A 13,648-nucleotide genomic window follows, 5' to 3' on the forward strand; every position below is an offset into this window, starting at 1 on the left:
GAAAATCTATTTGGTACAGCGTGTCCGTTTTGATCAAATTTAGTATTTAAACGTTTTTTATTTCCTAAGATTTTTAAATTAATGTAAAGAATCACATGTTTTATATCTTATAGAAATACGCATGCATTGTGACGATAGAATATCAGTCATACTTCAACTATATTGAAAATAATAAAGAAGTAATAACCACCATAGCAATTTCAGCAACCAAAATAGCCGCAATTTTAGCAACCATCGTCTCAAAAATTTTCCCCGGACCCCTTAAAAGGGTCACCTCCGGTGTGCCTTGCTTTTTTCTTTTGTTTTGACCCGGGGCCCAGAAATCCTCTCCGCGGCCCTGTTCACATTTGTACACTGTCTGAAAGGGGGGGGGGGGCTAGTACGATTAGGTATTTAATCCACTTAGATTGGCTACACGAGGGGCTAAATTAGAATTATATAAGGCATTGTCTTTATTAAATAGGTATTGAAAACCGCTCACGTGAAACCACTGCGCGCTGCTCTAGGATTTCACCGATTTGCAGAAAGACAGAAACTGTTCACGTGATAAATTCATGCTCGCGTCGCTTTATCTGTAAAATGCCGATCTGCTTATGGTCCATGCTGAATTTTATCAGAATAATGGACTTGATCTGAAGATTTTCAACTTGTATTTTCTTCAGTTGCGATAAAAAAAATGGCACTTTATTGTTTTATTTGAAAAAAAATTGAAACCGAAGCTTTTGAAGGTGCGTCTGTTGAAAGCGAGGCAATGCCAACAATCTTTCTTCCTGACCAGCAGACGCAATAGAACGTTGTAACAGTTAAAGATGTCTTCATTAAAAGATGTTTGCAGTGGATTGCCTCTCGATCCACTTCCACGGAGGCAGCAACGAGACAATGCAGTACCACATGCACCTGTAAGAACACCAAATTTGAATCCTGACGAGGAAATGGTAAGTAATTTCTTGTAGGCCATCAAAGACCCCTCCAGGCAAGCATCTTGTTGCATAACAACGTGATCGATTGCTTGTATTTATAAAAATATTCATTATCTCACATGACGATCTTCACTTTTTTTTATCAAGCTTGCACTGCAGAATGCATTGAGGTATTTTCCTCCAAGCACGCATGAAGTGTTGGCACCGGAGTTCGCTGAAGAATTACGAGATTATGGGCATATTTACATGTATCGTTTTAGGCCTAATATTGAAATGAGGTAAGAGACATTAGCTGGTATATGATACGTTCGCGTTTAATTGATAAAGTTTTTCTTGTCGAAGTTAAATTATGAATAAACAGTATTGCCTCAAGCCTTATTGCTCAAGAGACATATCCACTTTTTTTAAAAGTAATACAAAATATATTTATAGTAAGCTTTTTAAAAGTATAAAAATTGCTTACTCTAACCTGCTTACATATCCCAGCTAGCTAGATTTGCAATTCATTAGCTGTTTTTCTGGGCTCTTGTTTGTCTTCCTGACACAACTTTTTTTGTAGAAATGGATATGAAAATTAGAAATATATGGTAGAAATAGATGTAAAACTGAAATGATGAAATTTTATGTATAGTTTTGTTATATCAGGGCATATCCAATCTCAGATTATCCAGCGGTGAGCAGACAAGCTGCTTGTGTGATGCACATGATCATGAACAATCTGGATCCAAGAGTAGCACAGGTATTTCCATAACTGTTTCCCATTGTAATTTTTTAACTTCAAAAGCATCAAAATATTCTAAGCTATTACTGCTACAATTCTGATTGCTTTTGCAAAGTTATAAAGAAAGAATCTCAAAAAGGAAATAAGCTCTTGATATTTTAGTTTAAAATAAATTATTACTCCATTGTCATAAGTATCTCTAAAAGAATTCTACATGTACTAGGTCATTTGAGTTACAGACTTTAGTCTCATCCTCTACTTTCATCATTTGAGCTTAAAGACCCATTGCTAACACAGAGCCTTTGTGCACATGGCAAAACCAGAGGATAATCCAAACAATGATGGAAATTTTGTAGGGATCCACCAAAACCTATTTAATTTTGTTTGATAATACATTATGGCATGCCTGCTTAGCACAACGGCCCATTGTTTTTATCTTATGCAATCTTGTTATGTAATATTTGTTAAATATTAAATGATTTTTGTATGTAGTGGAATTTTAAAATTAAATGAAAATAAAAAATGAAATATTGTTAGCAATGAGTCTTTAATATTGACAATAATTGCTTTATTAGTGAAGGTATTGATAACAAGGATTTGATAACAAGATACCCAGTTACTTGTCATATGCCAATTTTATTCAAATGAACTCTCTTGCCTTTTGATCAAGTCAAATATTTTTTTAAATGTAATATAAAAATGTTTTTTGCCTTAAAAGGACTCTATCCTTCTCCCAAGCATACCCTTTAGATCTACTATTTGCCAACACAAACAATTGTGTTTTAACTTATTCTAACCTGACCACTCTTTTAATAGCCTAGTCTTGTTTAGAAGGATCCTCAAAATGGTTCTCTGTTTGCTATGGTTATGCACAGCAGACTTGCTAGACATGTAATCCAATCAGTAATTTATTAAAGAATAGACTACTGCAAAGTAACTGATGGCAATGCAGCATATTTTCTCCAAGTTATGAAAAATGTTGGAGCCCTACCTTTTCTATTATTGTGTTAGGTATTTGATCCAATGGATGAAAGTAAAATTATGTGTCACAATTGCAAAATGTCTGTCTATAGTTATTTGAAATATGAATCATAAGTTCTAATATGATTATTATTAAATATTTTTGTCTTCTCATAGTTTCCTCATGAACTTGTCACATATGGAGGCAATGGCCAAGTTTTCTCAAACTGGGCTCAAGTATGTTTTCTGAAGAATTTTGTACTTTATTGATGAATTTATGAATGTAGCCAATTTGGTTGCAATTTTGCAATGCAGATATGCTGTATAACATATACTCAGTCTACTGTTAATACGTTTTGTAGTGTAAAGCTTTTTGTAGCCTGAATTTCATAAAGTACTAGGAAATTTTGGATGGGAGCATAGTCAAAAAAGTGAAGCAAAAATGTTATAAAACAGAGCTCTAATTTGTATAAATATAAAAAAGGGACAAGAAGGCTTTGGATTAAAGATTGAATTAATAAATGTCAAGGATGTTAAGAAAAATATGCTATCTATGTGAGTGAAGTTTTGAACTTTTTGATGATCCTAATCCTTTAGCTTTTCCTTTTTCGTCTTTCAGTTCCTTATAACTATGAATTACTTGTCAACAATGAATGATGAGCAAACATTGGTTATGTATTCAGGGCACCCCATGGGCCTTTTTCCCAGTTCTTCAGATTCACCAAGAGTTGTGATTACAAATGGAATGGTATGAAAGATGTTTCTAAAATGAATTTGCCTGTAACGTAACTTTTAACAACCTGCAAAGTTATTTCATCTTTACTGCTGGAATTATTGCTATGTTAGTAAAGACTGCAAAACTAGGATTCAAATCCCTTTTTCTGATTTGTTTTTCATTAATATTTTGAGGTCACACAAATATTTTTTACTTCTCTGCAAAATGTTGCAAAAGGATCTTTAAGGACAGCAACATATGAATATAACAGTTTGCTGGCCTGTTAAGTAGTTATTGATGCCATCAAGACGCTTTGGCTGTTGATGCTTTGGTATGTTGGACCTCCAGTTTAGGTTGCAACTCTAGTTTCATTTTTAATGCATTAATCAATCCAATGTTTAGAAAAGGAATTATAGAAATTACAATTGTAAAGTAGAACACCTGATTAAGAGGATCGCAGGAAAATAAAATGTGTTTCTGTTAAGTCTTGTCATGATTTAGTTTTCATATTCTTGTTCATTTGCCAGGTTATCCCAAATTACTCTTCACGTGATCAATATGAGAAGATGTTTGCTCTTGGTGTGTCGTTGTATGGCCAAATGACAGCTGGCAGCTACTGTTACATTGGACCACAAGGAATTGTCCATGGAACAACGGTAAGGATTTGGCATTTATGTTTTCTATATATGGATATTTAAAAAGGATAGGTAAGGAATTTAATTGATGTGAGAGAACGATATATATCTCAATTTTTGTTTTCATGGCTCTCAATTTTTGTTACTCTAAGCTTAACTAAGAAAACTCCCAACTGATTTAAGTACACCATTTGTGCTTGTGGTAGAAACCAAAGCACTGCAAAGTCCTCTTATATTCTATTCATCAATAGATAACTTGTGTGTTGGCACATAAATGTTGAAAAGGAAATGACAGGTATCAGCTAGTACAGTTGAAGTAATCCTTAAAGAGCCACTATTACTATTCTTCCTTCATCTTTTCCATTGTCATGTGTTTATTTTATGAGTTGCAATGTTAAGTTGGTTGTCTTAACAGCATTTATATAAGTTTGTATTATTTCAGATTACTGTGATGAATGCAGGTAGAAAATACTTGAAAGTTGAAGATCTGAGTGGAAAGGTATGATGTTTCAACACAAGTGACAATAGAGCTGTTTGAGTTAACCTTTGGGCAATGAATAGATAGTAATCTTATATATATCTTATATATATGCAATAAATCAATAGCAATCAATGATATAAACATTTCCACAATAAAATATTAGTTTATTTAGTGGATGGAAGTAAAAGATAAACAACTTCAGTGCCAATTGCTTGGTGTTTTGAAGTCATTTTTAAAGGCATTGCACCTTGTACCTTTCTCATTGATTTAACAGGTATTTTTGACATCGGGTCTGGGTGGTATGAGTGGAGCTCAACCCAAGGCAGCAGTGATCAATGGTTGTGTTGGTGTGGTAGCAGAGGTAAGATATTTTGCGCTAAACAACCCCTCAATCATGATTGGTTTTCAAAAGAATCATCTTGAAAAGAACTTTTCAAATTAAAACTGTATATCCAAGATGTTTAAACTATTTGTGGCTTAGTTGTCATCTCTTTCACCAAATCTTTCCAAGGTTTTAAAGTGCAGTTTCAATTTACAGAAGTTTTGGTTTTTCTGGGAGTGCAGCAGCCCTGATTATTTGAAAAACAGCATCTTTGTCTTTTTTTTCTCAATATTGCATAATTGATTAATAAATTTCCAGAAATTCTTATGCATTAAATGTGGGTTTTGATTGATTTTTTTTCATTATAAAATTGCCTAGGTCAGCAAAGAAGCTCTGGAGAAACGCTTCAATCAAGGGTAAATAGCGGAAAGATTTCTTTCTTAATATTCTTTAAAGATGTGCAATTCGTTCTATGATTTTTTTCACTCTGTGAACATACCCACACTTGTGATGACACCTTTTTAATAAGACCCACAGGCTATGGCTTAGTCGAATGAAAACCCTTCTAGCATATTTCTTTCCTAACTATTTTTCTATCTGGTCCTAAAAGATTCGCTGACTCTCTTTCAACAGGACGTGGTGAGAACAGGACTTAAAATATGGTTCGTTTCAAGACACAACAAGTTCCGTCTGAGCTGTTATTGATTGAGTCTCAACGCTTTAAGAAGGAACCTTGTTGGTTCAGCATTTGATATTTCTATTTTGCTTTCTTAAAGCTGTTTTGAAGCACAATTGGGTTATATCTTACATTATCTGATTTTGATATTCAACTCCCATCCTTAGGTGGCTGAAGGAGAAAACCTCTGATTTGGATGAACTTGTAAACATGATAAGGTAAAATTTACCAAAGATTATCAGCAGCGTATTGTTTTATGAAAAGAAGCCAATTTTTGCAAACAATAAGTGTTTTCAGTACTGAGTCTTGCTTGGGTTTGCAAGCATTGAATGCCCAGGAAATTTAGGCCCTATGTAGAGATCGATTGATAAACAAACATGTATCTTAATTCATCCATTATATTAGGACCATAAATTGAAGGTATGTTTGATACTTTCAAATCATACAATCGTGTGTAACTTAGCGAGTTTTGGAGTGAATAAATAGTAACCTGGAACTACAACATGCATCTGAAGAGTTCTATATAACTCTTCATAGACGTGTTGGCACCCCATTTCTGCTTTTATCTTTGAATATTAAAGCTTTAATGCTATCAAAATTGTTTTCTATCGGCTTTTCATGTTGATTAAATTCACAGAAGTGCACGTCAAGAGCGAAGGACCACTAGTATTGGATATCTTGGCAATGTTGTAGATGTATGGTATGTCTGTTTTAATTCTGTTGCACTTTGACTATTTTTTTCTTTTTACAACGACCAACAGTTTTTCAAATCTAGTATAATTTCTTTTATTGCATTTAACGATAATGTATTCTTTCAGAAATAGGTAGCTGTTTTATTTTCACTTCGTATAAACAGACTTCGTTGATATCCTTAGTCCTATTCTTGTGTCTCGAGACTATGCTCTTCTAGTTGGTAGCACAGCTTCCGTCTTACAAAATATTTAGCATTTTGTCTCACTAAATTCGAATTTGGCTTTTGAATTTTGCATTTACTTTTTATAGCACTTTGGCCTTAAAGTCTGAGAATTTTTACCAGATGTAGACTTTAATTTCTGCTCTTTCGCATTTTTCCCATCACTTTTGCACTTTGCTTTTTATCACTAAGGGAGCGCGTTGCTGATGTTTTAGAGAAGACTGGCGATAGGCTTATAGATCTAGGGAGTGACCAGACATCTCTTCACAACCCTTTCAACGGAGGGTATTACCCCGTTCAGGTACTTTGCTATTTCAGTATCACTTACAAAGATTATCTACAATAGAATCTTCCTTTTTTGAATTTTAAGATGAACGTACTTAGCGAAGTATTTCGTAAATTTTACGCCAAAACTCCTGCTCGTTTTTCCTGTTCAAAGGCTCTTGTAATAATTTGTGATATTTATGTGGCAGTGCACATTTGATGAAGCGAATCAAATGATGAAGTCAGACCCAGAACATTTTAAGAAGTTGGTCCAGGAAAGGTAAACTCAGGCATTCTTTAGCTAAACTTTTCTTTAGGTTCATTTCACTTTCAAATGTGACCAAAGTCAAAGTCGATATTGTCAAGTGCAACCAGTTAACAAAATTTTGTGTCTCGTAAAAGTTCATAATCGGTTGCACCTATTGGCTTCTATATGATGCCAGATGTTTACAAAATCACTGTCACTTAAATATGAATTCTTTGGCTACTGTCATTTTATGATTTTCAAACAAACTCTCACATACAATTGTTTATGCTGTGAGAGCGTGATGCCGACCATTTGAAGCCTATTGTCTTTGTATTTTATAAGATTTGTTCAATTTGATTGTCTAGTTTTTTTACTGAAAATTTTGAAACCAAAATTCATTTGCATTAATAAGCCGAAGCACATGATGCTTGAGTAGAGTGTCTATGCCATTGGTACCTATGAAAATCCTGATTCTCTTGTGTGTTTATGCTCATGTCCTTCAAGCCAATCTTGGAGATGTTGGCCACAGCCTACGCTCATACTAAGCCCTTTATATATTTTATACAAGAATACATTTATACAAGAAGGCTATTATAGACTGGTCTAATGTTTATTTTTAACGTCGAGAATACAGGAAGCAGGGATTCCACCAAATGTTTAGCCCATGTACACAATATGATGGGGGCTACTTTATTCTGTGTCTGTTCTGGCCTACTTGTTACAATATTTGTTTTTGTTACAATATTCGATGGCAATACTATTATCACTTTCAGTTTGAGGCGGCAAGTGGCTGCCATTGATAAGATGACGTCAGCAGGCATGGCATTCTGGGATTACGGCAATGCATTTTTGCTTGAAGCCAGTCGTGCAGGTCAGTGTTTATATGACATTCGATCTAAAGTCTCATTTTGGGTAGAAAACATCAGACCTAAAGAATTTGGTTAATGTGGTTAAAGAATAAAAATCGATAAAAGTTTAGGGTCTGAAGTTCACTTAAAAAGAAATTCGCAGCTCAAAAGAGTCGCAGTATTGAGCGAGATCCCAAATTGACATTCGATCGTACATACCATTACATGCCCGAAGACATTAAACACATTTTGAACTAATAATGATGAAATAATATTACCCAAAAAGAGTTACCTATATCTTGAACATTTTTATAAGAGGTATTGTATTTGTATTTTATTTATGATTACATGTCATATCTTTCTGTGAATCCCATGTATCAGATGACAAAATATTTGCACTAGAAAATATTAGAGTTAATGTGTTAAGTATTTTGTTGCTTTCATTAACAGGAGCTGACCTAACGAAGCCAGGAGCCGCCCATGGAATTTTCAAATATCCGTCTTATGTTCAAGATATTATGGGGTAAATACTTTACTTTTCCTGCTAGCATGAAGGATGGCGCAGTTTTTTGCAAGTTTGTTTGTCATTGCTTTGGGTTTGGTCAAGGTTTTGGCATCATCTGTGGTGCTAGCCCTGCATTTTGTGTCTTCAAATATCCACTTTCTCATATTTTTAAGATTTTTTTTATTCTTCAGTCTAAGCTTTGTTAGAGTGTTTTAGGGTCTTTGATCAATCAGGTTTTTAGCATAGCAATTCTTGTGTTGAGTTCGTCAAATTTGACGATTGCAGCTCTTCTACTAATGCTTTTAGGCCTAAGAATTATATAATGGTATGAAGGTATGACTCAAATTGTATTATAAGGGGTATTGAATTATACAAGCTTTATAACGTAAAATCTTAGCTCCTAAAGCTACTTTTATCTTGGCATTGTGTGTCGAAAAACTTTTTTAATAACTTGTCTTTCATTTCTTTTCCATTTATCTTTCTTTCTACAGGGACATTTTCTCGCTGGGTTTCGGACCTTTCAGGTAGCGTTTTTTTGTTATTTGAAATTTGCTTCAGACAGCGTGTTTTTCGTAGTCAGCTTTAGTCAAAGCAATTTTTATCCTACAAAAGCCATGGTTACTAAGCTAGCTGTTAATTACCCTAATTTTGAGTCATTTATCAGAAATTGAGTAGAATATGTTTACAATGCAGAAGAACTTCCTTCCCAAGAGTTCTTTCTTATTGATTAACCGATGTCGCATCGTAGAAAGTTGATCGCTCGCCATGTTACTTCTACACTTGCCATTTGAGCATTTTGTACTCTGAAATTCCTTGCCTTTGATTATGTGCTGCTTTCTTTGTTTACAGATGGGTCTGTACCAGTGGGACTCCAGCTGATCTTGCAGAAACAGACCGAATTGCAGCCGAAGTGATGGAATCGATACTGAATAAAGGCGATCGTATGTTTCTTTTCTTCCCCTGTCCCTTTTCTATTCTCGCACGATGCAAATAATTTATAATATAGGTATGAAGGTTTGAAAAGAAGTATTATTGGTGTTAAGACAATTTTTGAACGCTAAGTGTATCAAATGTAGTTTAGGCAGTTTTGTGTAACTGAAAAAAGGCTGGCGTAAAAGCTTATGCAAAGGATGGGATTGATATGACTAAGCTAAAGCATGTTTATGTTTAGAACAAGGCTCAAAATCACTTCAGTGCTTTAGAAGAATTTATATGTGGGAATGAGATGAAGTGAGACGAAGAGCCATTGGTAGAATATTTTTCTAGCTTAAACTTTATGTGATTTTACCGGTATTGCATGAAAAAGGATCATTCTTATTTGTTCTAATGTCAGTTAACTCTGTCACAGTTTCAGTTGAATCACAAGAACAGTACAAAGATAACATAAAGTGGATCAAGGCAGCTCAGAACCATGGCCTTGTAAGTCTTTATTTGTTTTTAGTAATAAGTTAGGCCATTCGAAAAAGTATAACTCAACGTCAAGGCAATATCTGGTTTACGTAATCGTTCCTATAAAATAAATGAAAATATGCAAGTAACTTGCCCTCTATTAAATAGAGTCGTAAGCCACTGCTCGCAACCTCCAGTAAAGTTGTTCACTGCTCGCAACCTCCAGTATTGTATTTTTTGTTAGGTTGTTGGATCACAAGCTCGTATTTTATACACTGACGAAAAAGGAAGGCGATCAATTGCCTTGGCATTCAACAAAGCAGTTTCAGAGGGGCGAATCAAGGTATGGCGAAAAAGAGTACCATCGTTAACATGAATAGTTTTACTTCATCTCGATGAGTTAATTGCAGCCACATTTCTATAATGGAAACATTTGCAAACAGTGATTTGTTTGTCAGCGATCTCAGGATCTTGGAGGTTGAAATTTTATCTCCTTACCTGAGCTCCCAATAATACCTTGTGTAAACCCTAATTCTTAACTTATGCCAAAAAGTTGTGTCATATTTAGCTGTGTGATTAATTGAGTGAACTGTATATATAAGTAATTCATACATTTCTTGCGGTGGTCTTCTTAAAAACAAATTTCGTAACTTGAGTGCTTTTTAGGAATAATGAAGACTCAAATATCGAACTTACTGTAAAAAGAACTGAGCAAAGAGTTTAACTTGTTCACGGAGCTTTTTTCTTGTATTTACATCGATGGCAACAGTCAATACCATACGTCAATATGCTAGGTTCCACTCAGCTATTCTCATCCACTAATTCAAACCCTGTTGATGTACCAAATAGTGATAGACAACTGCACCCCTCAAAATAATGAAGGCTTAGTAAAAAATTAGGTTCGATGTTCACATGATTCGTATTATTTAAAGTCTGGATGTTGTTTGGGCTGGGAAAGGGGTTAGTTAGATGCAGCCGGGGTGATATCACCCTGGAAAAGAAATGAACTGTCCAGAAGCAAAGTCATTTGATGTGCCTTTTACTTTGAAATGCATTAAAGTGTTTTATTGTTTTCCAGAGCCCCATCGTTCTTAGCAGAGACCATCATGACGTCAGCGGTACAGACAGCCCCTTCCGTGAAACGTCAAACATTTATGATGGATCTTCTTTCTGTGCAGGTGAGCGAAGCAAATAACCTTTTTTTTAGAAAAAAATGACATTCTAAAAATTCTCTCAAGTCTTCAGTCCACCAGTTTTTCATTTTACAGGGCCGTCGAAAGCGGGGGAGAGGGATGATTGGTTGGTCTGTAGCCCCCAATATTTATTAAAATGTATTATATTTCCTTTATAACAGTGTACTGAATAGGAATCAATACAATGGACAGCCACCCAATACGAATTTCGTTTGAATGACACTATCTTTTTTCAGAAATGTTCTCTTTTCAGAAATTTCTTCCTAGCTCGATTTCTTCCTCGCTCAGTTGTTTCTAGCCCGCACTCTTTCTAACCCTGTACCCTTTCATCTTGCCTCCACAGCCTGGCTCCTTGTAAGCCCGTTCATTTACACCAAATTCCAACCACGATCTCTAGCAGACCTTGAGCTACACCTAAAGAAATTACATGTTGAAAATATATATCAATGTAGCAGATGATCAGACGCCCCTTTTTAGGACTCGGGCTGTGCAAAGCGTAGCCAATAAAAATCATGGGTGACAGCTCTTAGTTATAGTTGGGGGAGGGGGTAGCGTAAAATAACCCAGAAGATGAATAAAGTTGTTTTAATTTGTGTATTTCCTGAAGCTTTGTCTTCAAGGAATTTTTATCTTTCATCGACAAAAGGCGACGGTGTTTCGTTTTAAACTAGAAAATCGTAATGCAAATTTAAAATCGTTCTTGACGAATGATTTATTTATTAACGACTTGTATATTTGTTTAGACATGGCTGTTCAGAACTGCATTGGAGATAGCTTCCGCGGAGCAACATGGGTTGCAATACACAACGGAGGAGGATGTGGCTGGTAAGGGGTTATACATATTTTTTTCTTGCACTGAACTCCTTAGTAAAACATGATAGTATTTTGATATTCAGAATTGCTGCTGCAAACCTATATCCAGCTACCAAAAGGCTCTATAAACACCCAAATGCACGAAGTGACGTTACGTCGAAATGAAGAGTGTGGACACTGATCGACAAGCTCAGATTTTAATTTGTTTTAAACGTCTCTTGTTGATGTTGATGTCGATGCAAGGTTACAAAATTATGCAAGATATAAATTAAACTTAATAATATATCCTTATTTTTATGCTAAATATATCCTTATTTTTATGCTAAAGTGCTAGCACTCATTGGATACTCTTTATTGTTACAGATCCCATAAACATTATCAGTTTCGTTTATTCAGTTCAATTTCGCAAGATATTCGTTAGGTTTTGTTTGGAAAAACAGAGTTCCTTTTGTTTTTGCAGGGGAGAAGTAATGAACGGAGGCTTTGGTCTTGTTCTTGATGGATCAGAGGTAAAAATATGTAGTATTAAATTTATTAAAATAAAACCATGCGCTTCCTTTCATTCTTTGGAGCCAATTAACTCGATGAAATGAGCGGTTGAAGCCAGGCCAAAAGGCCTAGAGTCGGTTATTATTTTCTTTCGGTCATAATCCCATGTCATAACTATTTAACCGTATGATGTATTCATCAGGCCTATTAAGGCATTGATATATTTGTTTATAGAGACAACATCTTAGTTACTTGTAAGCATGCTTCCATTATTGTATCGTGATATGAACATAGAGTAGTAACCTTTTGATTTAACTGTTAATATAATTTCATATTTACATGAAGTAGGATACTGTTTCAGCTTATACTGGCTGCAGTGTTTCTTGGAATAGAAATAATAGGGAGTGAACGATTAACCTTTTTGATGTGAAAGCTAGCGTCGATTTTTGCGATGGGTTGGTCGGGTTAAAATGAAATCTCTATTTCTTGAATAGGCCATTTAAAGTCACTGAAAATTGTTAAAAATGAAAAAGAAGTTTAACGTTCATTACAATATGGACCTGCCATCTAAAGCAACGCTGCTTACATTTTCATAATTTGAAGCTGTTATCAATTGTGTTTTTCTTTGGGAAATATTTAATCTTGATCATTTTGTGTGTGATGTAACAGGATGCAGCAAGAAGGGCCAATCTGATGTTGTCTTGGGATGTCAACAATGGGGTAAGAATTATTTTTAGCTATGTGAATCGTGAAAGGAAAATTGTTTTAGGAACCCTTTTTGTTACCATATGTTGTAAAATAATTTCCTTGTTTATTTTCAAGTTCCAAGGAGCTAAGATACATTTGAATCAGAAAGTTTGTCATAACCCCCTTCCCCTGTTTACCACTCTGTATTGCCCCGCTGCTATGGCAAACGTAGTATTAGTTTTGTAGCAATATCCTTACTTCTAAACAGGTTGCCCGTCGTGCATGGTGCGGTAACTCATTTGCCCAGTCCACTATATCACGTGCCATGAAAGATGACCAAAAACTGCGGGTCACGGTACCACACCAGGTACAGGATCTCCAGGCGTTGGCAAAGGCATTCGCTGAGTTGGGGAAGCCTGAGGCCGAGTGACGATTTTTGAATAGTGCCAGTTTATAAACGACAATATATATATATTTATTTAATGTAGTGCGGGTTTTTTATGGTTTGATGCTTGTTAAGCTACTGTCTCTATAGGAATGTTATAATCATGTCATTAAAATTTTATTTAAAGAATGTAAACACCGCGTTCTGTTACGTCATCGCTGCAGCTATATTTTATTATTCTTATTTGTGAGATGACAAATAGCGCCTAGCGTATAGACTGTTTAATGTTTGTTGTTCTACGTGCAACATAAAACACTCCATCGTGTAGCTACCGGGTTACAATGGGTAGGAAATGGTGGGTGATGCTAACAACAGGGATGAAATTTATATTGAATATCAATTATAAAAGGTTCTTTGGCAAGATCTCTTGCAAATACAAGGTTGACATTATGGAGAGGGAATGGGCATGAAAATCACCTTTTCCC

General features: G+C 35.1%; 1 protein-coding gene across 1 annotated transcript; it reads left to right on the forward strand.

Annotated features, from left to right (window-relative positions):
- Window positions 1-749: 749 nt before the first annotated feature.
- LOC135692804 (urocanate hydratase) lies at window positions 750-13,432 on the forward strand. Its single transcript, XM_065211112.2, has 24 exons — window positions 750-935; window positions 1,068-1,198; window positions 1,566-1,659; window positions 2,779-2,838; window positions 3,221-3,349; window positions 3,844-3,972; window positions 4,394-4,450; window positions 4,707-4,793; window positions 5,133-5,170; window positions 5,598-5,648; window positions 6,068-6,130; window positions 6,536-6,644; window positions 6,817-6,887; window positions 7,628-7,725; window positions 8,153-8,225; window positions 8,699-8,731; window positions 9,057-9,148; window positions 9,556-9,626; window positions 9,841-9,939; window positions 10,675-10,774; window positions 11,533-11,614; window positions 12,063-12,111; window positions 12,761-12,811; window positions 13,047-13,432. Exons 1-24 carry the CDS (start codon window positions 810-812, stop codon window positions 13,206-13,208), a joined length of 2,055 nt encoding a protein of 684 aa, XP_065067184.2. The 5' UTR covers window positions 750-809; the 3' UTR covers window positions 13,209-13,432.
- The last annotated feature ends 216 nt before the right edge of the window (window positions 13,433-13,648 follow it).

Source organism: Rhopilema esculentum, chromosome 3 (genome assembly GCF_057945365.1).
Source record: "Rhopilema esculentum isolate cy_ngs chromosome 3, ASM5794536v1, whole genome shotgun sequence".
Classification (NCBI taxonomy): Eukaryota; Metazoa; Cnidaria; class Scyphozoa; order Rhizostomeae; family Rhizostomatidae; genus Rhopilema; species Rhopilema esculentum.